The sequence below is a fragment of the Scyliorhinus torazame genome, chromosome 9, assembly GCF_047496885.1.
Source record: "Scyliorhinus torazame isolate Kashiwa2021f chromosome 9, sScyTor2.1, whole genome shotgun sequence".
In the NCBI taxonomy this organism is placed as follows: domain Eukaryota; kingdom Metazoa; phylum Chordata; class Chondrichthyes; order Carcharhiniformes; family Scyliorhinidae; genus Scyliorhinus; species Scyliorhinus torazame.
In genome coordinates, this window is record NC_092715.1 from 215,201,701 (window position 1) to 215,224,610 (window position 22,910).

A 22,910-nucleotide genomic window follows, 5' to 3' on the forward strand; every position below is an offset into this window, starting at 1 on the left:
TTCGAACCATGGCATTACAAAATCGAATGGCACTTGACTATGTGCTATCTGAAAAAGGTGGCACCTGCGCGGTGCGGAGTGTTGCACCTTCATTCCAGATAACTCAAAAAAGTTAAAGACCTTGCATCACATATCCAATAAGAAATCAAGAAACTTGATCCACCCCCAGTTATCCCTCTCTGGGATAAACTTTGTGGGTGGTTGGGACACACTGGAATGTCCATAGTAAGAATAATCTTATTCTCCTGTGTAGCTGGATTCATCATTTACATAACATACCAATGTGTTAAGTGCATCAAAGAACTAATCACTAAGCGCAGGGGACTAAATATCAGAATAATTCACACTAACCCAACTGCATCACCATTAGATGAACTTGAAATGAGATATTATTGTTCAAATGTTACTGATCAATCAATTATTTGACTGTCTTATTAACATATTGTATAATTTATTAATACTGAACCAGTAGAATCAAATTTGATTAATTTATTAATTGTAATTTTATAATAATGATTCTTTAAGAATTATAATAATTATTGCTGAAATGCTTGTAATGCAATGCTTATCCATTCTATTGATCAAAACTGCAGTGACAATATGAATGACCGATCCTATTGCATTAATAGTGTCTTTTATCTTATTGTGATAATATCTCACTTATTCTTTCGATTTATCAAAAGGGCCGACTGTAGAAGCCAGCTATTTTCTATAGGTAAAAGTGATAGGTAAAAGATAGTTATTTAGCATTAAGCCCCTGGTCTATTGAACATTTAAAAACCTCACTCATAACCTCAGGTCATTTCAAAACACACATTCTGCATTTCAGAACATAGCTGCAAACAGAACACAGAACAGCAAAATTCCTATGCAACTAACAAATACATTTGCAAGATAAAGTAACCCAAGGACAAGGCAAGCTCCATGGCAACAGCATAGAGACCATTGTCCTAACAAGCAAGTTTATGCGATAAGGAAGCCGAATCGCATTCCATAGCTCATACAAGAATACATTTTAAGTTAATGTTCCCTATTAATGACAGACGGCTGAGCGTCGAATCAAACTTATTTGATTCTAACCCAAACCAATTAGGGTTACATTGGGGTATAGCTAGATGGCTAAAGTCTGATATGATTTAGCATAACCGTGATCAATCGTACGGCCATTTTCTACTTCATTAATCATCTATACTTTGATCTAACTTACTCCCTGTCTCTCTATCTTTCATATTTCATTTTCTGACTTTGACATTTTGAAGTTATTGTAAGCTGTTTGCCCTAAGCAAGAAAATCATTTCTGTATTACTTGAAAGTTGAATTGTCTACAAGATTGCTTCTATTGAGTCCTTTGCTAGCTGGACTTATTAGAGAATAAGACTTTAAATGATTCTCAATTGTAATTAATAGAGACAAATAAAACAGATTCTTATTTGTACCTGAGAAGTTTTAACTCAACTCGCTACTGAGTTTTAGTGTTCGCAAGTGCCACTAAATCCGCATGGTAGATCTCACAGATAGTACAAGTTCTTCCCTGCAAAATCAGGTTAAATAAGGGCCAGTTGTCCAACCTGGCCAGAGTTGGCTTCTGTGTGGCCTGCTGGTCGGATGTTAATCAGCAGACTAGTGTATCCTAGCCTTTCACGTTTCAAAACCTCGAGCAGCAGCCTTATAAGTTCCACCTGCAACGTCATTTTCAGTACTCGTCCACCAAACTGGCAAAGCTGTTTGATTGATATATCTCAGAACAAATTCCAAATTCTCTCCAACTATCAAACTCCCTTTGCCTTGCCGATCTTTTTAGTTTGTCACCAGTTTATCGGTAGCCACCAAAACTTCACAATCCTGAGAACTGACGCTTCTAGTTCCGTTCCATGGTGGTTCTATGGCCTTTATTTCATTGTATAATCTATTCAATCTACAGCATTTACTTTTACATCTAAGTGTGCTGGGACAACTGCTGCATGGATCTACCTCCTACACTATCTTTCTCTGGTGTGTGATAGTTTTCTGATGCAAGAATCGAGTCTAGATCCAATGTCAGCACTTGCTTAATTTCCTCTTTCACCCCATTCAGTCAGCCCATGGACCTTCCTTCTTGGTCATCACACCTGAACATTTAAGCAATATTTAAACTTGCCTGTAGCTTCCCCAGTGTGTCCAACAATATTTGCATCTCTCCATTCGATAGACCCCTCTGGAATAGATATCACCTGAGTACACACTCTGGTCAATTGGCCTGTAGATGTTATAACTCTGGCACGTGAGTCATAATCAGGTGGGCATGATGGTGCAGTGGTTAGCACTGCTGCCTCACGGTGCCGAGGAGTGGGTTCGATCCCAGCCCTGGGTCACTGTCTGCGTGGAGTTTTCACATTATCCGTGTCTGCGTGGGTCACACCCCCACACCCCAAAGGTGTGCAGGGTAGGTGAATCGGCCACGCAAAATTGCCCCTTAATTGGAAAAAAAATTGGGTACTTTAAATTTATATTAAAAATATGTCATAATCACCCACATGACCACGATTCAGCGGCAGTGGGATGAGGCCTTCCATTGGGCATTAAGTTTCCACTTCAGGGCCTCAATTGGCCTTGGGGTGGGAAAACCGTCTGTGGGCATTCACATCCCAGACTTAATTGCCGTGTAAGCAGGAAGGTGACAGAGGCTACCCTGTCAACAAACTCACCACGCGGGAGGGGGGGAGGGGGGCACAAGAGTCAACCTGATGTGCTTGGTGATCAAAGAATTGAAAGGGGTAAACATGAAGAGACTATTTTCATGTGTGGGGAATATCGGCCATGGGGTAGGCTTAAAATTAGAACTGGGCCATCCAAGATTGAAATGTGGAGCAGCTCGTTCACATTAAATCCAATGGCAATATGGTCCGCTCTTCCCGAAAAGGCTTCTGGTAAATGAGTCCATTGAAATGATCAAGACTGGGAGTGACTAATTTTTGTCATGTAAGAATATGGAGTGAGAGAGGGAAGCAAATAAAAGGTGCAGCTGGCCAGTCAAAAAGTGCATTCAAATGGCAACACTGCCAGTCATTTACATTGTTTATTGGACTATCGAAGAGTAAAATTCATTCAAGGAAACGACCTGATGAGTAAAAAGGCGTCTTTCTCGCTCTCCTAATTTATATTCCTACTCTGTCTGCCTCACATCTTACAACCTGCATTATCACACATGCTGGAACTTTTTAAAGAGAGCCACCTTACAAACGTAAATTAACTTCGGAGCATTACAACAATATGCAGATCATGTAAACAAACCGCTAACTTTTCATTTGTGTGCACAGACTGGATGTTAATGGGACTCTCTAAAGTGCAGCGTGTTTGGTTTTCGATACACAGCGCCAGGCACTTGATGTTTCCTTAGCAACAATAACCAAATATAACTAGATGCAGCAAAACAAACTGGCATGTTCAGTGCGGCTTCCTCTTCACACTGGGAGCACAGTGCAGACTGCAGTGACAGTCCAGGGCTCTCGGTGTAAAAGTTAGCGACCTCTGTTGCAAGCTCCCGGGATGTTTGTGACCAGTCCCGTGACGCCGTTGTTAAAGTAACATTGATGCCGCTGCCTGGTTACTGCTGCACCTCAGCCCAACTACAGATTAACAGCCAGGAGCAATTTGGGATACGCCAACCCTTTGCTTAACCGATCACTTCAAGGATTTTGCTTTTTAGATTCATTATTTATTGATTGATCTAAGATGCCGTTCCCATTACCTCTCAAAGCAGAGAATGTATTCAGTACGTTTGATCCGAACTTCATGCCTGGGTAAGATCTGAGAAATATTATTTTCTGAAAGTAAGTTGTGGAGATGCTGCATTTTGAGGCAGCCCTGTATGTTTGTGCACTGATCCAATGTTCCTCCCCAAATGGCAGTGGCACAGGTCTGGCTGATGCACGCACATGCATTGAGTCCTGACTGCCACTTCCCCAGACCAGGGCCCAGGTCAACTCAAACCAGCACCACACAGGAGCACAATGTGGGGCTTGGGAACACTCAACCCCAATTCACCCACTTGCTCGGGATGAGGCAATCAGAAGAGATGGCAGGGAAAAATAGCTTTAAAAATGGAGTCAGATTAGATGCTGAGCTGTGTGATTTCGGAATTTAGAAGAATAAGGGTGGAGCTTATACAAACATATAAAATTATGAAGGGAATAGATAGGATAGAAGCAGGGAGGTTCTTTCCACTGGCGGGTGAAACTAGGACTGAATCTGTGGAATTCCCAGCACAGTGAAGCAGTTGAGGCTACCTCATTAAATGTTTTTAAGGCATAGGTGGATAGATTTTTGAATACTAAAAAGGTGAGCGGGCGGGTAAGTGGAGCTGAGTCCACAAAAAGATCAGCCATGATCTTATTGAATGGTGGAGCAGGCTCGAGTAGCCAGATGGCCTACTCCTGCTCCTAGTTCTTATGTTCTTATGATTCAGTGGAAGAGCACTTACTGCTGTTTTAGAAAGTTGTGGGTTTAGGTACTACTCCAGGGGCTTGCTCACATAACCTAAAATTACACTTTGCTGCTCTACTGAGGGAGTGCATCTCCAGCAAGGACCTCTCTTTCCGCCTTCGCCATTACTTCTGGATATACCCTTCACAACGTTCCCCCTGCTCTTCCACAGCGATTTGCTGTTTCTTCATAACAACGTCTACAAACATGGGCCAGGATTTTTCGGATGGCGGGGTTTCCCCACCATCATCCAAAGAGTTTGCGGTGAACAGATCACTGCCCATACTAGTTGTCGGTAACTGACCACTTAAGGACCTCCAAAGGGCAAGGGCAGGTGGACCAGCCTCGGCCTCGGCTGTCCAAGTGAAAATTGTGGCGAGGTTGGGGAAAGGTAATTGACAGGTACCCCCTGCTGGGGAATTTTAAAACTGCCAAGCAGGCTAGTTTCCACATACCAACTCATCTCTCCACTACGTTTTGTTGTCAAACTATCCAAATCTAATTTTGGATGAGTCAGTTTCCTCCAATTAAACACCGGGAAGACCAAAGTTATCCAAATTTAAAATTCTCATCCATTCAACCCTCTTCATGATCTCATTCCTCCTTATTTCTGTAATCTGCTCCATCCCAATAATCCCCCTCAAGAACTTTTTCTTCCTCCCACTCTGGCCTTTCGTTCATTTTGGAATTTGGGCCCGCAGCCACCTAAGCTGCATTCTCTGGAATTTTCTCTCTATATCTATCTGCCTCGCCCCATTAAGAAAGCCTTAAAACCAACCTCTTCATACAACCCTTGGTTGCCCCAGTTAACATCTCCTTATTTGGCTTGGTGGACATTTTTATCTGATTATGTATCAGTGAAGCACCTCAGGACAATCTTTGGTTGTAGTATACTGTTGATAAGGTTAGGGGCACTGAATCTATTATGAGCTGCTTCACAACGTTGGATTCTCTTCAATAAATGGACAAACAACACCCTGAAAGATTATACATCGTCTGCCAAAAACAACAAATAGGATTTATTAAGTGGTATAAAACTATGAGGAACAAAAATGGAAAGTAGATTTTTATGTGGCATTTTTCATCTTCAAGGAATCCCAAAGTGATTAATTACTTTGAAATTATTATCTAGGCAAACACAGCCACTAAGGTCCCATTAACTGCAAATGATGTTCCTGGTTAATGTGTTTACCCAGTGTAGAAGAAGTGCTAGCGGTAGCTTTTGGAAACAAACCCCAAAATGAGTCTCCATGTTCAGAAGAAAGGAGAAAATTGGGGGGAAATCTGGACAAAAGAAGAAAAAAAAAGGTAGACAGCTTTGGAAGGTTGAGAGGTGGTTGAATGGAAGTATTTAAAATGATAAAGGAATTCAATATGATAGATGCGGAGAAACTACTTTGTCGAGTACAACGGGCATAGTATTAAAACTAAAACTGGAAGAAACAAGGGTGAAATTAGGAAGCATTTTGTCACACAAAAGATAGTGGAAATCTGCAGCTCCCTTCCACCAAAAGGCTGTTGTGGCTAACCTATTTGCATTAAGTTAGGTTGTCAAAGGATATAGAATGAAGACAAGTAAATGGAAATGAGATAGATTACGATTTAATTGAATGATGGAATATGTCTGAGGAGCTGAATGGCCTCTTCATGTTTCTATGTAACAACAGCAAGTGAGGAAACGTTAAAAAAAAGTAATTTAGAGTACCCAATTTCTTTTTCCAATTAAGGGGCAATTTAGCGTGGCTAATCCACCTCCCCTGCACATCTTTGGGTTGTGGGGGTGAGACCCATTGCAGACACAGGGAGAATGTGCAAACTCCACACGGACAGTTCCCCGGGGCTGGGATCGAACCCAGGTCCTCGGCGCCCTAAGCAGTGAAAATTAATACCTGGCTGATTCAGTAGGGAAGGGGAATATTTTATCCATTTATTTTTTACTACAAATTATATATGTATGAATCTAAGAGTATCTGAGTGTAGCATTAGATAATTTCTTTTCAGAACATAACATTTTACGATACTGTAAATAGGTAATTGGAGACCTGACATCCTGGTATGTGTAGTATTTTGGGAGGAATGGGCGACGTTTGACCATGGTTCCAAAAGCTGTCCCACTATTGGAGTTTTCCTCTTGCCATGTCTGGGTCCATTGTGGGCTAATTGATAGAGATTTACTGTTATTATCATTAGTTATTCATGTAATTGTGGTTGATGGATTTTTGTTAACAAGGGTATTTAGGGTTACGGAACCAGGAGATGAAGTTAAGATACAGATCAGCCATGATCAAACTGAAGGGTAGGAATAGCTGAATGTCCCCATGTTTCAACATACCGATGGTAGAAGATGATTTAGGTGGGTCGTAATCTTTTTCATGTAGTAATTCCTGTGTTTTGTGATATAGTCAGATTGGGGCTGAAATATCTGCCCTCCCCACCTCAGTAGAAATGATTTGAAACCTCTGTTCATTTTGCAGGTATGGAGGGTACATTCCAAAGTTACGAAGCCACTTCGGGGAGACCTATGGCAACGCTACTTTGGGACTGCTGTCATATGAACCTGGGCAACCCAAGTCACCGCGTTTAACCCTAACCCAAACAAAACCACTGTACAATCCCCAGGTCCCAAGGCATCTGCTGAATAGGACCTACGGGCACCCAGAAATTACCACGTATGCGGGACAGGTGCAGAATACAAACATTAAAAACGGTGATGTTGACCCTGTCTTTGTGAGGCTTGTTTTATAATAATTCACAGATGAATAAGAGGCACAAGGAATGTTTAGTTTAATGTAATCTCATGCTGTAAAAAAAAATAATGCTCCAAAGTATCAGAAAAAGATTTTCTTTTCTTTTACAAGTTCTAGAAAGAAGATACTTCTGAAATTAGTCTCCGATTGCTGATCGCGTGTTGCTTGCATATATTTGCAAACAAGACAACTGAAAATACAAAGGAGAGTTGAATTTGTTATGAAAATAATTCTTGGGATGGAGACATCTCTGGCAATGCTGGCATTTATTGCTGCTTCCTAGTTGCCTTATCCATAGTATAGATTTGCTCCAAAATACTGCCTGAGATGTTATAAAAATGTTCCTTGAGTTCACTGTTGCATGTGTTTAAGTACTGATAATCATCAGCTAGTTCATTTTTGATATTGGTTATGCAGGAACATTACATCTGATTCGGTTCAACTGCTTTTTGGTTTTTACTTAAAATTCTCATCCCGTGTTTAGAACCCCTTTGGCCTCTCTGCCTTTGTAAACTGCTCCTGTCCTCCATTTCCCAGCTCTGAACTCGCCATTACCTTGACCCAGACCACTTACCCATACTCCTCCCTTTCCTTTCTTTACGCCATACATCATGCCTTTGGCGCAACTGTCATATGAGGAGAGACTAAATCGGTTCTTTGGGGTTTAGAAGATTGAGGGGGGATCTCATAGAAACTTATAAAAGTCTACTGGGATTAGACAGGGCAGATTCAGAAAGAATGTTCCCGATGTTGGGGGAGTCCAGAACTAGGGGTCCTGGTTTGGAGGATAAGGGATTGTAATAATCCACAGGAGGCAGGGGTTCCGTCACCACACCAGTATTTATTTGCAATAACTTATATACAGGAGCAGCTCCAAACAGTGCTGCTAGCATTCCAGTCAACTTAAGACTGCCTCACAAAGCCTACACAGGTGCTTATATGAGCCCCCTCAATGAGCTATCATTGAGGGAGCTCATACTCCAATTGGCCAACCAATAATGCCAATTGGAGGTCATTACAGGGATAAACCTTTTCGGACTGAGGTGAGGAGAAATTTCTGCACCCAGAGAGTGCTGAATCTGTGGCATTTACTACCACAGAAAGTAGTTGAGGCCAAAATGTTGTGTAATTTCAAGAAGGAATTAGATTTGGCTCTTGGGGCTAAAGGGATCAAGGGATATGGGGAAAAGGCGGGATCAGGGTATTGAACTTGATGATCAGCCATTATCACAATTAATGGCGGAGCAGGCTCGAAGGGCCAAACAGCCTCCTCCTGCTTCTATTTTCTATGTATCTATAAACGCTCCCCCTCCCACCCGTCTTACGATCTCTCCACCACCCTCTCTATTCTTAAGACCCTTCTCTAAACCTACTTCATTCATCAAGCCCTCCCACCCCTCCAACTCTCTCCTTTGACGCCAGGTCTATTTTTACTCACCTTGCAGTTGTCAATCACCTTGGGTCAGATTTCTACATTCATTGTACTTTATTATAGCAAATTGGACGTTTGAGAGATCTATATACAATTTTGTAGAAGTGCTAACAGGATCCCATGAGTGGCTCACTGGGAAAATACACTCATAGAATCCCTACAGTGCAGAAGGAGGCCATTCGGCCCATTGAGTCTGCACTGGCCCTCGGAAAGAGCACCCTATTTAAGCCTACACCTCCACCCTATCCCTGTAACACAACCTAACCTTTTGGACAGGAAAGGGCAATTAACCATGACCATTCCACCTAACCTCCACACCTTTGGACTGTGGGAGGAAACCGGAACACCTTAGAGGAAACCCACGCAGACACGGGGAGAAAGTGCAAACTCCAAACAGAGAGTCACCTGAGGCCGGAATGGACCCCGTGTCTCTGGAGCTGTGAGGCAGCAATGCTAACCACTGTGCCACCGTGCTGCCCACTGTATGGTGTGGGACATACAGACCTGGTTGTATCCCCAGTCTGTGGTGATGGATTCAGGACAATGTTTAAGGACATTCCGAGAATAGGCAGATGGGGTGAAAAAAGCAAAAAACTTATATTTATATAACATTTTTCACAACCCCGGGGTGTCCTGAGTTCCTGTACAGTGAATGAAGTAATTTTGAAGTGTAGTCACTGATGTAATGTAGGTCATGCTGCAGCCAATTTGAGCACAGCAAGATCCCATAAAGAGCAATGTGACTATTATCTGATAGTTTTGGTAGTTTTGGTCGCGGGACAGATGTTAGCCAGGCTATTGGGAGAACTCTGCTGTTCTTCTTTGAATGATGTTGTGGGCTATTTTATGTCCACCCGGAGGGGTAAATTTGGAGATCACTTAATGAGCAAAAAGATAATCTAATGTTGTATCTGAGAGGTGGCACCTCTGGGTGTGCAACACTCCCTCTGTACTGCACTGAAGTGTCAGCCTAGATATTGTGCTTCAGTCTCTGAAGTGGAACTTGCACTGTGATCTGACTCAGAGGGGAGAGCGCTATCACTGAGCCACAGGCCCCCACCAGAGGGAGAAACGGAGATAGTAGTGGCGATGGATGCCGAGAAAGCATTTGATAGAGTGGAGTGGGATTATTTGTGGGAGGTGTTGAGGAGATTTGGTTTTGGAGAGGGGTATGTTAGATGGGTGCAGCTGTTGTATAGGGCCCCGATGGCGAGCGTGGTCACGAATGGACGGGGATCTGCATATTTTCGGCTCCATAGAGGGACAAGGCAGGGATGCCCTCTGTCCCCATTATTGTTTGCACTGGCGATTGAGCCCCTGGCGATAGCGTTGAGGGGTTCCAAGAAGTGGAGGGGAGTACTTAGAGGAGGAGAAGAACACCGGGTATCTTTGTATGCGGACGATTTGTTACTATATGTGGCAGACCCGGCGGAGGGGATGCCAGAAATAATGCGGATACTTGGGGAGTTTGGGGATTTTTCAGGGTATAAATTGAACATGGGGAAAAGTGAGTTGTTTGTGGTGCATCCAGGGGAGCAGAGTAGAGAAATAGAGGACCTACCGTTGAGGAAGGTAACAAGGGACTTTCGTTACCTGGGGATCCAGATAGCCAAGAATTGGGGCACATTGCATAGGTTAAATTTAACGCGGTTGGTGGAACAAATGGAGGAGGATTTCAAGAGATGGGATATGGTATCCCTGTCACTGGCAGGGAGGGTGCAGGCGGTTAAGATGGTGGTCCTCCCGAGATTCCTCTTTGTGTTTCAGTGCCTCCCGGTGGTGATCACGAAGGCTTTTTTTAAAAGGATTGAAAAGAGCACCATGGGTTTTGTGTGGGCCGGGAAGACCCCGAGAGTGAGGAAGGGATTCTTACAGCGTAGCAGGGATAGGGGGGGGCTGGCACTACCGAGCCTAAGTGAGTATTATTGGGCCACTAATATTTCAATGGTGAGTAAGTGGATGGGAGAGGAGGAGGGAGCGGCGTGGAAGAGATTAGAGAGGGCGTCCTGTAGGGGGACTAGCCTACAGGCTATGGTGACAGCCCCATTGCCGTTCTCACCGAGGAACTACACCACAAGCCCGGTGGTGGTGGCTACACTGAAGATTTGGGGACAGTGGAGACGGCATAGGGGAAAGACTGGAGCCTTGGGGGGGGTCCCCGATAAGAAACAACCATAGGTTTGCCCCGGGGGGAATGGATGGGGGATATGGAATGTGGCAAAGAGCAGGAATAACGCAACTGAAAGATCTGTTTGTGGATGGGAAGTTCGCGAGTCTGGGAGCGCTGACCGAGAAATATGGGTTGCCCCAAGGGAAAATGCATTCAGGTATATGCAACTGAGGGCTTTTGCAAGGCAACAGGTGAGGGAATTCCCGCAGCTCCCGACACAAGAGGTGCAGGACAGAGTGATCTCAAAGACATGGGTGGGGGATGGTAAGGTGTCAGATATATATAGGGAAATGAGGGACGAAGGGGAGACTATGGTAGATGAACTAAAAGGGAAATGGGAAGAAGAGCTGGGGGAGGAGATCGAGGAGGGGCTGTGGGCAGATGCCCTAAGCAGGGTAAACTCGTCGTCCTCGTGTGCCAGGCTAAGCCTGATTCAGTTTAAGGTATTACACGGGGCGCATATGACTGGAGCACGGCTCAGTAAATTTTTTGGGGTGGAGGATAGGTGTGCGAGGTGCTCGAGAAGCCCAGCGAATCATACCCATATGTTTTGGTCATGCCCGGCACTACAGGGGTTTTGGATGGGGGTGACAAAGGTGCTTTCAAAAGTAGTGGGGGTCCAGGTCGAACCAAGCTGGGGGTTGGCTATATTTGGGGTTGCACAAGAGCCGGGAGTGCAGGAGGCGAGAGAGGCCGATGTCTTGGCCTTTGCGTCCCTAGTAGCCCGGCGCAGGATATTGCTAATGTGGAAAGAAGCCAAGCCCCCGGGGGTGGAGACCTGGATAAATGACATGGCGGGGTTTATAAAGCTAGAGCGGATTAAGTTCGTCCTAAGGGGGTCGGCTCAAGGGTTCACCAGGCGGTGGCAACCGTTCGTCGAATACCTCGCAGAAAGATAGATGGAATGGAAAAAAGAAGGCAGCAGCAGCAGCCCAGGATCGGGGGGGTGGGGGGGGGGGGGGGGGGGGGGAGGAGGAACCAGAAGGGCTCTCAGGGTTGTTAATATATACTGTATAATATGTATAGGTTGTTGCTACAGATAATTATATATTGGACTGTTAAATTATATTTTTGGAGAGTGTTACTTGTGATAAGGCAGTTGCCAATTAGGTTAGTTTTCATTTTTGTTGTTTATTATTTATTCATTTTCTGTTTATAAAATAGGTCATTGTTATTTGTGTTGTTATAATATTGTGTAAAGGATGCACAATGTACTGTGTTGGTTGACCAAACATTTTCAATAAAATATTTTTTTTTAAAAAATCACTGAGCCAGAGCAGAATCGGTCGATGTTTTTACTCATACTGCCGTTATCTTGACTAACAGATGATTGTCTAGAGACACTGAACAACGGTTGAAATTTGACTATCAGGGCTCAATGAAGTGAGAATCAACTGTTTCTTATTCAGCACCTTCCCATGCCACCGCAGAAGGTGCAACGCCTGCCCCTTTACCTCCCTCCTCACTGTTAATTTGGTCTACTGTACTGGCTGCTTCCCGTCACTTGCTATTTCAACTCACCATCTTCCTCCCATGCCCACATTTCCGTCCTTGGCCTGCTGCAATGTTCCAACACAAACTTGAGGAACAACGCCTCAGCTTCCGATCAGACACATTACAACCTTCTGGGCTCATGATTGAGTTCAACAACTTTAGACTGTGAACTTTCTCCTTTTAAATTCAAAAATATTTTTGTCCCAATGCAATTCCGCACCCCCCCCCCCCCCCCCCCCCCCCACACACACACACACACACTCATCACAGGGCCATCTGTCACTTGTTCTTCAGTTTTGTTTTCACTGACATTTGTTCTCCTATTAACACGTTATGCTCTCTTACCTTTATGTCACTATTAGCGTCTTCTGTGGTCCTTAACACTCCCATTAAACTTCCTTTTGTCTGGTGCCCTAAACATTTGTTGTTCAGTCTGTCATAGTTCCTACCTGTCACTGTCCTTCTACTTGCCGCTGGCTGCTTTGGGGAAGGGGGGGTGGGGGGTGCGTGCGGAAGTAGGGGAGGGTTGTTTTTTCTGGTCTCTTTGTTCTTTGTGTGGGTTGGGGCAGCGAGCCTGGAGTGGTGGAGACTTCTATGTTTGGAGAGGGGATGGGGTGTTGGATTGGGTTGCTGACATGGAAGGTTCATTAATAGACTTGTGGGGTGGGGGACGACGGCCACCTTAGGAGGACCTGGGAGGTGGGTGAAATGCGGGTCTGGTGCAGTCCATTCGGATTGGATATGGTTGATCGGGCTGGTCCGGGGGGGGGTTCTTGGAGTCCCCTGACCAAACTGCTCTCAAGGAATGTGAGGGGATTGAATGGGCTGGTTAAGAGGCCTTGGGTATTCTTCCATTTATAAAGTTTGACGGCGGATGTGTTTTTTATGCAGGAACCCCACCTGGGGGTTGAAGATCAAATGAGGCTGTGGAAAGGGTGGAAGGGACAAGTGTTTCATTCGGGTTTGGATGTGAAGGTGAGGTGGGCAGCGGTGCTGATTAGTAAGAGGGTGGTTTTCTCGGCGAGTAATGTAATAGGGGACCGTGGGGGTAGCTATGTGATGGTTAGTGAAAGGTTAGAGGAAGCGTCCATGGTGTTGGTGAATGTATATGCCTTTAACTGGGACGATGTGGACTACATGAATAATAATAAGCTTTATTAGTGTCACAAGTAGGCTTACATTAACACAGCCATTAAGTTACTGTGAAAATCCCTCAGTCGCCACATGAGTGCGCCTGTTCGGGTACACGAAGGGAGAATTTAGAATATCCAATTCACCTAACAAGCACGTCTTTTGGGACTTGAGGGAGGAAACCGGAGCACCTGGAGGAATCCCACGCAGACATGGGTGAGAATGTGCAGACTCCGCACAGACACTGACCCAAGCTGGGAATTGAACCCAGGCCCCTGGCGCTGTGAAGCAACAGTGGTAAAGAAGGTCTTAGCGAGGACACCAGATTTGGATACGCATCGGTTGATTATGGGGGGGTGGGTTTTAACACTTGTCCTTCTACTCTGCTCTGCCTGCTCCACCATTCTTAATCACCACGTTTGTCTCCCTCTTCAACGCTGAAGAAAATTCATATGGACTCAAAACGTTAACTCTGTTTCTCTCTCTACGGAAGCTGCCAGACGTGCTGAGTGTTTCTGGCATTTTCTGTTTTTATTTTATATTATATGCCTTTTACCTTATTCATTCTTCAGCAAATTGCAAAGGGCTTACAATTAATGGTACATCATTATTGTTACAACAGTAAACAGTTATTTCCACACCCCATTCCCCATTGTGTTGTTTGAATGTACAAATCATGAATGTGCTTTCCTCACTAAGTAAAAGAAAATAACTGTGTCACCTTTAATTGTAGGCTATTTCTATCCGAGAGATGGAAAATATCATTTTGCTCTGAAGCATTCTGTCTATGACAACAATCCTGAAGCAACAGCTGCCATTCAGACGATAGAAGAGCTGAAACAACGTGAAATGATGGAGTGCAAAAGGAGTGATCTAATTGCACCAAATATGTCATCAAGGCCTCCATCTGCTATTGTAAGACTCTGTGGGGTTTTTATGATGCACAGATATGTTCATGATGTCTGAAGTAACACATAATGCAATTTCCGTTCTATTTGCTTAGCCAACAGGTGAAATAAGACCACCAGATAGTTGTACTTTCATCCCCATGGTATGTGAACCACCTTTTGATCCTTGTTACCCAAGAAGAATGAATACGTTCCAAACACCAGATGAAAATCCATTGGAGCAGAATAGCAGGATCATTTATAGACCTGATTCGTCACTCCATCCCACTTATAATGGTTTTGTTCCAGGTATGACCATTCTTTCTTCAACTCTTTCTCTCACTCTCATATTAATATAATTTAGTTTGCTTCATGCTGTCTTGACCGGCTTGGGTTTTGTACATTGTAGTTAAAATTAATTAATACATGTTTATTGATGATAGTCCTTTCACAATAGATCTCATTGTATATTTTACTCTTCATACCATGGCAGTGTTATGGGCGAGGCGTTTTCAGAACCCCAAAATGTATCATGGACTTCAACCAACCTCTCCCTTTAATGTATTTGTTGCTTTTCCTAGCACACGGCTTTTTTCCTAGGTGTGGGATTACAATTATGGACACTGCAAAACACAGACACACCCCCCGCTCTTTTCCTCCAAACTTGCAGCTCTCTGGAAACACACAGACACTCCCAAGCTCTTTTCAAACTGGCTTTCTCCTTTTAATCGAGCTCACAGCAAAACAGCCAGGCACTTTGAAGCTGCTCTCAGCAAAACCAGCCAGGCATTTTTTTAAACTGCAAAACCCAAACAAAACTGCAAAAACTCCCAAAATGGCTGAACTGAGCTGAGCTCCACCCACTCTATGACATCACTGTTTTCTTAAAGATACATTGCTCAAACAATCCTTCAATGGTGGGACAGGATAAGAGTCCGTTCTTATAACTGCATTCACCTTTCTATAGTCCACACACAACCGTTGGGTACCGTCTGGTTTAGGTACCATCACTATGGGTGAGCTCCATTGGCTGCAACCCACTTCAATTAAGCCATTCTTCAGCATACTCTCAATCTCTCTGTTAACCTGTGCCAATTTTAAAGGATTAAGTCTATATGGATGTTGTTTGATAGGAACAGCATTGCCCACATCTACATCATGTATAGCCATTTGAGTACTTCCCAATTTATCTCTACAAACTTGTCAAATTCACAGTCATCTGGATTTGGTTCGTCACTTTGAGTTAGAATCATTAAAACGTCCTTTTTCTCTCCTTCCCTTTCAAAGTACCTTTTAAACATATTCACATGACACACTCGGTGAGTCTTCCTTCTATCTGGTGTTTATACCACATAATTCCCCTCACTTAATTTCCTTTCAATCTGATACGGTCCACAAAACCTAGCTTTTAAAGGCTCCCCTACCACTGGTAACAACACTAAATCTTTATCCCCACTGGCAAAACGACAAACTTTGGATTTCTTGTCCGCTACCCGTTTCATCACATTTTGTGCAACTTTCAAATGTTGTCTAGCCAATTCACCTGCTCTATTTAATCGTTCCCTAAAATTTGACACGTAATCCAATAGTGTAATTTCCGATTTCTCACCCACCAATTTTTCCTTAATAATTTAAATGGTCCTCGTACCTCATGACCAAAAATTAGTTCAAAAGGACTACATTTGGTAGACTCATTAGGTGCATCCCTAATTGCAAACAATATGAATGGGATTCCTTTATCCCAATCCTCTGGATAATCTTGACAATAGCCCTCAACATTGTCTTTAATGTCTGATGCCACCTTTCTAACGCTCCCTGCGATTCTGGATGGTACGCAGTTGATTTAAATTGTTTTATTCCTAAGCTATCCATAACTTCTTTGAATAACTTTGAAGTAAAATTTGTTCCTTGATCCGATTGAATTTCTGTGGGTAGTCCATATCTAGTAAAGAATTCAAGTAACTCCTCCACAATCACTTTATCTGTAATATTACGTACTGGAATGGCCTCTGGAAACCTAGTAGACACATCCATTACAGCCAAAAGATATTGATTCCCACATTTTGTTTAAGGAAGCGGTCCTACACAATCGATTAGGACCCTTGTAAAAGATTCCTCAAATGCTGGAATGGGTATTAAGGGTGCTGGTTTTATCACTGCTTGAGGTTTCCCTATCACTTGACATGTGTGACATGATTGACAAAATGTAACTACATCTTTATGTAGTCCAGGCCAGTAAAAATGTTTCTGGATTTTAGCTTGAGTTTTCCTTATTCCCAAATGACCTCCCACTGGTACCTCATGTGCAACTCGCAACGCCTCCTTTCAATACCCTACCGGCAATACTACTGGATGAACTTCTGCCCACTTTTCATCCGCCTGCATATGTACAGGTCTCCATTTTCTCATCAAGACATAATTTTTACGGTAAAAACACTCTGGTATACTCTCAGATTCCTCTTCCGTATATGCTTTCTGATATATCCGTTTTATTTCTACATCTTTCTGTTGTAACTCCGCCAATTTTCCTGAACTAAAAATATTCGCCTCATCCTCCACCTGTTCTCGTTCTTTTTCAACCAGCTGATCAAAAATCGTTTCTGATAATTGCACTTCAACTTCATCTTCACTCTTTGATTTCTCCTCTTGTCTCAACCTGTGACTTTGCGACCTTGTTACTACACAATCCGGAAAAATCCCAGGATATTCGTACTTCAACACTTCAGTTGATTGATTTTCCTCTGGCTTATCAACCACAGTAGGCATCACTCCCACCTGAGATCCAGCTATATCATTACCCAAGATAAACTGTATTCCTGGACAAGATAGTTTATCGATTACGCCAACTACCACTTCACCACTCTTCACTGGACTTTCCAACCTTACCTTATATAATGGAACGCTACTCCTCTCACCCTGAATTCCACATATCACCACCTTTCCTCGCAACATTCTTCCCAAACTACATAATTCCTCATCTCTTATCATTAAAGATTGACTAGCCCCTGTATCTCTTAAAATTGTGGCTTCTTTACCTGCGCCTCCTGATACACATGAGTAAACTTTAGCCACACAAGTAAATTCTTTAAATACATCTGGCACCTTCATAACAATTATTTCTTGAACAGGCTGTACAATCGTTTGCACCTCCTTCGCTTCCCTTGGGCCTTCCTTTACCACTCTACCCACTCTATGACATCACTGTCTTCTTAAAGGTACATTGCTTAAACATCCAGCTCTTAAAAGCACTCTCGCATGACAGCAGGCATATCTCAATTAAGCTCCATGATGTTTCAAATGATACATATCATTCTACATTACCTTACCTCATAGGAGAGCACTCCTGTCCCCTGTTGGAAGAGATTTTTAATAATATTAGGTTTTGGCTTGGAATACCGATCAATGTAATGCAGGCTTCTCCATCCTTTTCATAAGGGGGGCAGGGATCCACATTTCATTTTTTTTCTCACTCAAGGGGCTAATGAATAAATTTCAGAAAGACGAGGGGCATAATTTAACGTCCTCGTCGCATCCGACTTGGTATTGGCCAAAGCCATTGGATCTCGCTAGAGGCATCTCGCGAGATTTGTGACATTCAAAACGCCTCGCGAGATTTAATGGAGTCTCGCAAGACGTCGCAAGCTGGATCTCGCTTTCACTGGTGAGATCCAGATCAATAGATTTAAATGAGCTCATTTAAGTAGGCGTTCGCAGGATTCTCCCAGCACCCGGGACCCAATGGCCATGCCTGAGAGACCTTAACAAGGCGGCGTTTAGTACTGGTTTCCACGAACATGAACCAGTCGTAATAGTTCCTGGGGGAGTCTCCAATGCCAACAGAGACCCCTGGGTAGTCGGGGACAGGACAGGGTGGCACCCTGGCATGCCCTCTGCCACCTGCCACGGTGATGTGGAGATACATAGATACATAGAAGATAGGAGCAGGAGGAGGCCTTTTGGCCCTTCGAGTCTGCTCCGTCATTCATCACGATCGTAGCTGATCATCCAACTCAATAACCTAATCCTGCTTTCTCCCCATAGCCTTTGATCCCATTCTCCCCAAGTGCTATATCTAGCCACCTCTTGAATATAAAGTTTTAGCATCAACTACGTCCTGTGGTAATGAATTCCACAGGCTCACCACTCTTTGTGTGAAGAAATTCTCCTTATATCTGTCCGAAATGGTTTACCCTGAATCCTCAGACTGTGACCCCTAGTTCTGGACACCCCCATCATTGGTAACATCTTCCCTGCATCTACCCTGTCTCGTCCTGTTAGAATTTTATAAGTCTATGAGATTCCCTCATTCTTCTGAACTCCTGTGCGAACAATCACAACCTAGTCAATCTCTCTTCATATGCCAGTCCCGCCATCCCTGGAATCAGTCAGGTAAACCTTCGCTGCACTTGAGAGAGAGAGAGAGAGAGAGCAAGAACATCCTTCCTCAGAGAAGGAGACCAAAACTGCACACAATACTCCCACATGTGGCCTCACCAAGGCCCTGTATAATTGCAGCAACACATCCCTGCTTCTATACTCGAAACCTCTTGCAATGAAGGCCAACATACCATTAGCCTTCTTTACCGCCTGTTGCACCTGCATGCTTACCTTCAGGGACTGGTGCACAAGGACACCCAGATCCCGCTGCACACTCCCCTCTCCCAATTTACAACCATTCAGGTAATAATCTGCCTTCCTGTTTTTGCTCCCAAAGTGAATAACCTCACACTTATCCAAATTATACTGCATCTGCCATTGATTTGCCCACTCGCCCAACCTGTCCAGATCATGCTGTAAGATCCCTCCATCCTGTTAACAATTCACCCTCCCACCTAACTTGGTATCATCTGCAAACTTTGAGATGTTACATTTTGTTCCCTCATCCAAATCATGAATATATATTGTGAATAGCTGGGGTCCCAGCACCGATCCCTGAGGTACCTCACTAGTTATTGCCTGCCAGTTTGAGAAGGTCCCATTAATCCCTACTCTTTGTTTCCTCTCTGCCAACCAGTTTTCTATCCAGTGCTGCCGTTGGAGTGGGGTGGGCACTGTAAGAAGTCTTACAAAACCAGGTTAATGTCCAACAGGTTTGATTCGAATCACTAGCTTTCAGAGCGCAGCTCCTTCATCAGGTCAGTGAAGAGGTGGGTTCCACAATGTTCGTGAACCACATATATAGACAAAGTCAATGATGCAAGATGATACTTTGAATGCGAGTCATCGCAGGTAATTAAGTCTTTACAGGTCCAGACGGAACGACTGGAGAGAGGGATAATCACAGGTTAAAGAGGTGTGAATTGTCACAACCAAGGACAGTTGGTAGGATTTCACAAGCCCAGGCCAGATGATGGGGGGGTAAATGTAATGAGATATGAATCCAAGATCAAAGTACCATCTTGCATTATTGACTTTGTCTGTATATGTGGCTGTGGAACGCACCTCTTCATTCACCTAAAGATGGGTTTTTAGTTGAGAGGCTGAAGTGGGGGTGTATTGTGAGGGTTTATTGAGGGGATATAAATCAAGATGATTTAGACAAATTGATTGGGCAAATGCATGGATAAATGTGAAGTTATCCACTTCGGATGAAGAAACAGAATGGCAGAGTATTCTTTAAATGGTGATGGATTGGGAAATAAAATTACCGTTAAAATGGAGGTGTGCAATTTCCTTCAAATCTTTTAGCAACCAACCCAACTCCTGAGATCAGATTATTGTCCGACATCCAGTTTAGTTAAAACCAGAATTGTGGGTTTGGGCATTGTTTAAAAATATTTTAAATTGCAACGTCTCACCCTGAGGGTTATAATTCCAGCTCCACAACCCCAAGCCCTTGAAAATTGTCACCAATCACAGCAACATCTTGTTTACCCTAAATCTCTCATATCTGTCCATCAACCGGCCTTCCATCTAGATTACCACATTTCCTGTTAACATATGCCTGCTTTTTCAAACCGACCCCTCATACGACCCTTCAATAAACACACTGCTTATAATCAACATATATTAGTGCCATTATTTTTTTCTTCTTGATATAGGATGGCACGGTGTCACAGTGGTTAACACTGCTGCCTCAAAGTGCCAGAGATCCAGGTTTGGGTGACTGTGGTGTTTGCCCTTTCTCCCCGTGTGTGCGTGGGTTTCCTCCGGGTGCTCCAGTTTCCTCCCACAGTCCAAAGATGTGCAGGTTATGTGGATTGGCCATGCTAAATTGCCCATTAGTGACCAAAGATGTGTAGGTTATGTGGGGTTATGGGGATAGGGGAGTGGGCCTAGTTAGGGAGCTGTTTAATCATAATAATATCTTTATTGTCACAAGTAGGCTTACATGAACACTGCAATGAAGTTACTGAAAAAAGCCCCGAGTCGCCACATTCTGGGGCCTGTTTGGGTACACTGAGAGAGAATTCAGAATGTCCAATTCACCTAACAAGCACGTCTTTCGGAACTTGTGGGAGGAAACCGGAGCACCCGGAGGAAACCCATGCAGACTCCGCACAGGCAGTGTCCCAAGCTGGGAATCGAACCTGGGACCCTGGCGCTGTGAAGTAACAGTGCTAACCCCTGTGCTACCTTGCAATGGGCCAAATGGCCTCCTTCTGCACTGTAGGAATTCTATGTTCTTCTAGTCCAATTCTATGTTCTACACTATGGGGTGTGTTCTCCGGAGCCCAACGTCAAAATCGGGGCCGGCACCAGTTTGACGCCGGTCTGCCATGTTCCACCCCTTCCAAACCCGCGTCATTGTGACGCGCGCCGCGCGTAGTTTGTACGCCGTTGCCGCATCAGCCCACCCATGATGCTCCGCCCCTGATGGGCCGAGTTCCCGACTGCGCAAGCCGCGTGTGGTCCCAGCGATCGGGAATCCGGCATACCGGCTGCGGACAATAACCCAGCGCCATCACACTCAGCCGGGATCCGTGCCGCTGGCCGGAGGGGCTTCTGCTCAGGCTGGGGGGGACTGGTGGGGGTTGGCCAGGGGGTGGGCTGTGGGGTCGCGGTTGGTGGGTTTGAGCACCGCGTTTTACGCGCGACTGGTGTAGGTCGTCAGTCGTGCGCATGCGCGGCCCAGGACCCGGTCATGCTCTGCCCATTTACGGGGCGATCTGCGGGAGTTTCACGGTACCAGAATTTTCCTGTTGTGAACCTGCCGCGGATTCTCCGTTCGCGCCGGCACTTTGCCTCAGAAAGGGGGATTCCAGCCCCTAGTGTTTTCCTTATCCAACCAAATGGCCATTTCATTAAAAGAAACTATTAGATTTATCAAACATGTGCATGCAGTGTTTGAAAAATCTGCTAAGTTGAGTAGCAATGGGAGTTCTGGTGAGATTGGAGATTCAGTTGAAAGATGTTAAGTACAATAAAAGCAAGAGGCTACAATAAATATATAAATAAGGGAATAAAAGTAACTCAGCAGAGCCATTCTGGTGCCATCTGTGGGATCTTTATCAACGACCTAGTTGAATGGTGGAGCAGGCTAGAGAATGGAATGGCCTGCTCATGTTTATGTGTTCCTAACTTCTCTGAAGTATTAATTTGTTACCAAGCAATGCCAGGTGTGAGCGTTGTTATGACTCATGAATATATATCGATTATTTTTTATTACCTTGCAGGTCATCAGTTTGCCATTGGAAAGAACTGGGGACGCAGCACTTATAACGCTCTGGGTGTGGGAGAGGAGAAACCGCAGTCACCGTGCCCCACTTGATTTGGGAATGAGTGATCTAAATAGCTGAATTCAGGGCTGTTTTCACATCTCTGAGAACATCAGGAAAACTTGAGTGTTGGCAGATCGGTCTCAATGATCAAACCTACAGTTAATTTGAGCATGTTCGCTAAATTGAAGTTGGAACTATTCCCCTACACATTAAATGATGTGCTGAGAAATTCACAAAGACTTCCGTCCAATGGATTTCAGAAATCCAGTTTTATTACGATGAATGTATTATATTTTACAAGGAACCTAAATTGTACGAAGGGCAATCATTTGTTCTGATCTCTAAATTTGAAGGGGTAGACTTTCAGTAAAAACTTGACAAGGAGCTGGTCCAGTGCCAAGAGGGTGAGACACCAAGGGGTGAATTCTCCGCGAAGGGATTCTCTGTTCCGCTGGCAGCGCACCCCCGCCCACAGGTTTCCCGGCAGCATGGAAAATCCCTTTGGCCGGTTGCGAGAATGGAGAATCCCGCTGCCGGCACCAGCATGTAGGTGAGGAACGTTCCCCTCCCCCAAAACTCTGGATGAGCTGGCTGCCCACGCCAGTGGATATAACTGGTCCCATGGCACTAGTTTGAGGAACAGCACGGGGAGTTATCCCATTGTTCTGGCCAACATTTATCATTCAACCAACAATAACAATTTATTTATATATTACCTTTAAGAGAACCAAACATCTCAAGGGCCATCACAGGGACATTATAAAATAAAATATGACACTGAGGACACGTAGGAGAACCTGGATTTGCCCTGAGTCAGGTTGACTCATGTACCCGATAAAAATGGCAGGTGGGTCCCGATTCCGAGATTCCTGACCTCATTCCCTGACTGCAATTTTCATGAGTGCCCTTAAAGAATACTGGCTGCTT

The 22,910-nt window shown here is 44.2% G+C and overlaps 1 protein-coding gene across 1 annotated transcript; it reads left to right on the plus strand.

The window, feature by feature from the left end:
* The first annotated feature begins 3,436 nt into the window (after positions 1-3,436).
* Positions 3,437-22,220, plus strand: LOC140429738 (ciliary microtubule inner protein 2B-like). Its single transcript, XM_072517092.1, has 5 exons — positions 3,437-3,779; positions 6,936-7,168; positions 14,169-14,350; positions 14,439-14,631; positions 21,939-22,220. The coding sequence occupies exons 1-5, from the start codon at positions 3,712-3,714 to the stop codon at positions 22,031-22,033; spliced, it is 771 nt and encodes a 256-aa protein (XP_072373193.1). The 5' UTR covers positions 3,437-3,711; the 3' UTR covers positions 22,034-22,220.
* Positions 22,221-22,910: the final 690 nt, after the last annotated feature.

What these genes read in the sequence shown, in the direction of transcription:
- LOC140429738 (XM_072517092.1), top strand. Translation starts at nt 3,712, where the DNA reads ATGCCGTTCCCATTACCTCTCAAAGCAGAGAATGTATTCAGTACGTTT. An exon ending in GATCCGAACTTCATGCCTGG is followed by an intron (nt 3,780 to 6,935) that starts GTAAGATCTGAG and finishes TTCATTTTGCAG; the next exon opens with GTATGGAGGGTACATTCCAA. An exon ending in GAATACAAACATTAAAAACG is followed by an intron (nt 7,169 to 14,168) that starts GTGATGTTGACC and finishes CTTTAATTGTAG; the next exon opens with GCTATTTCTATCCGAGAGAT.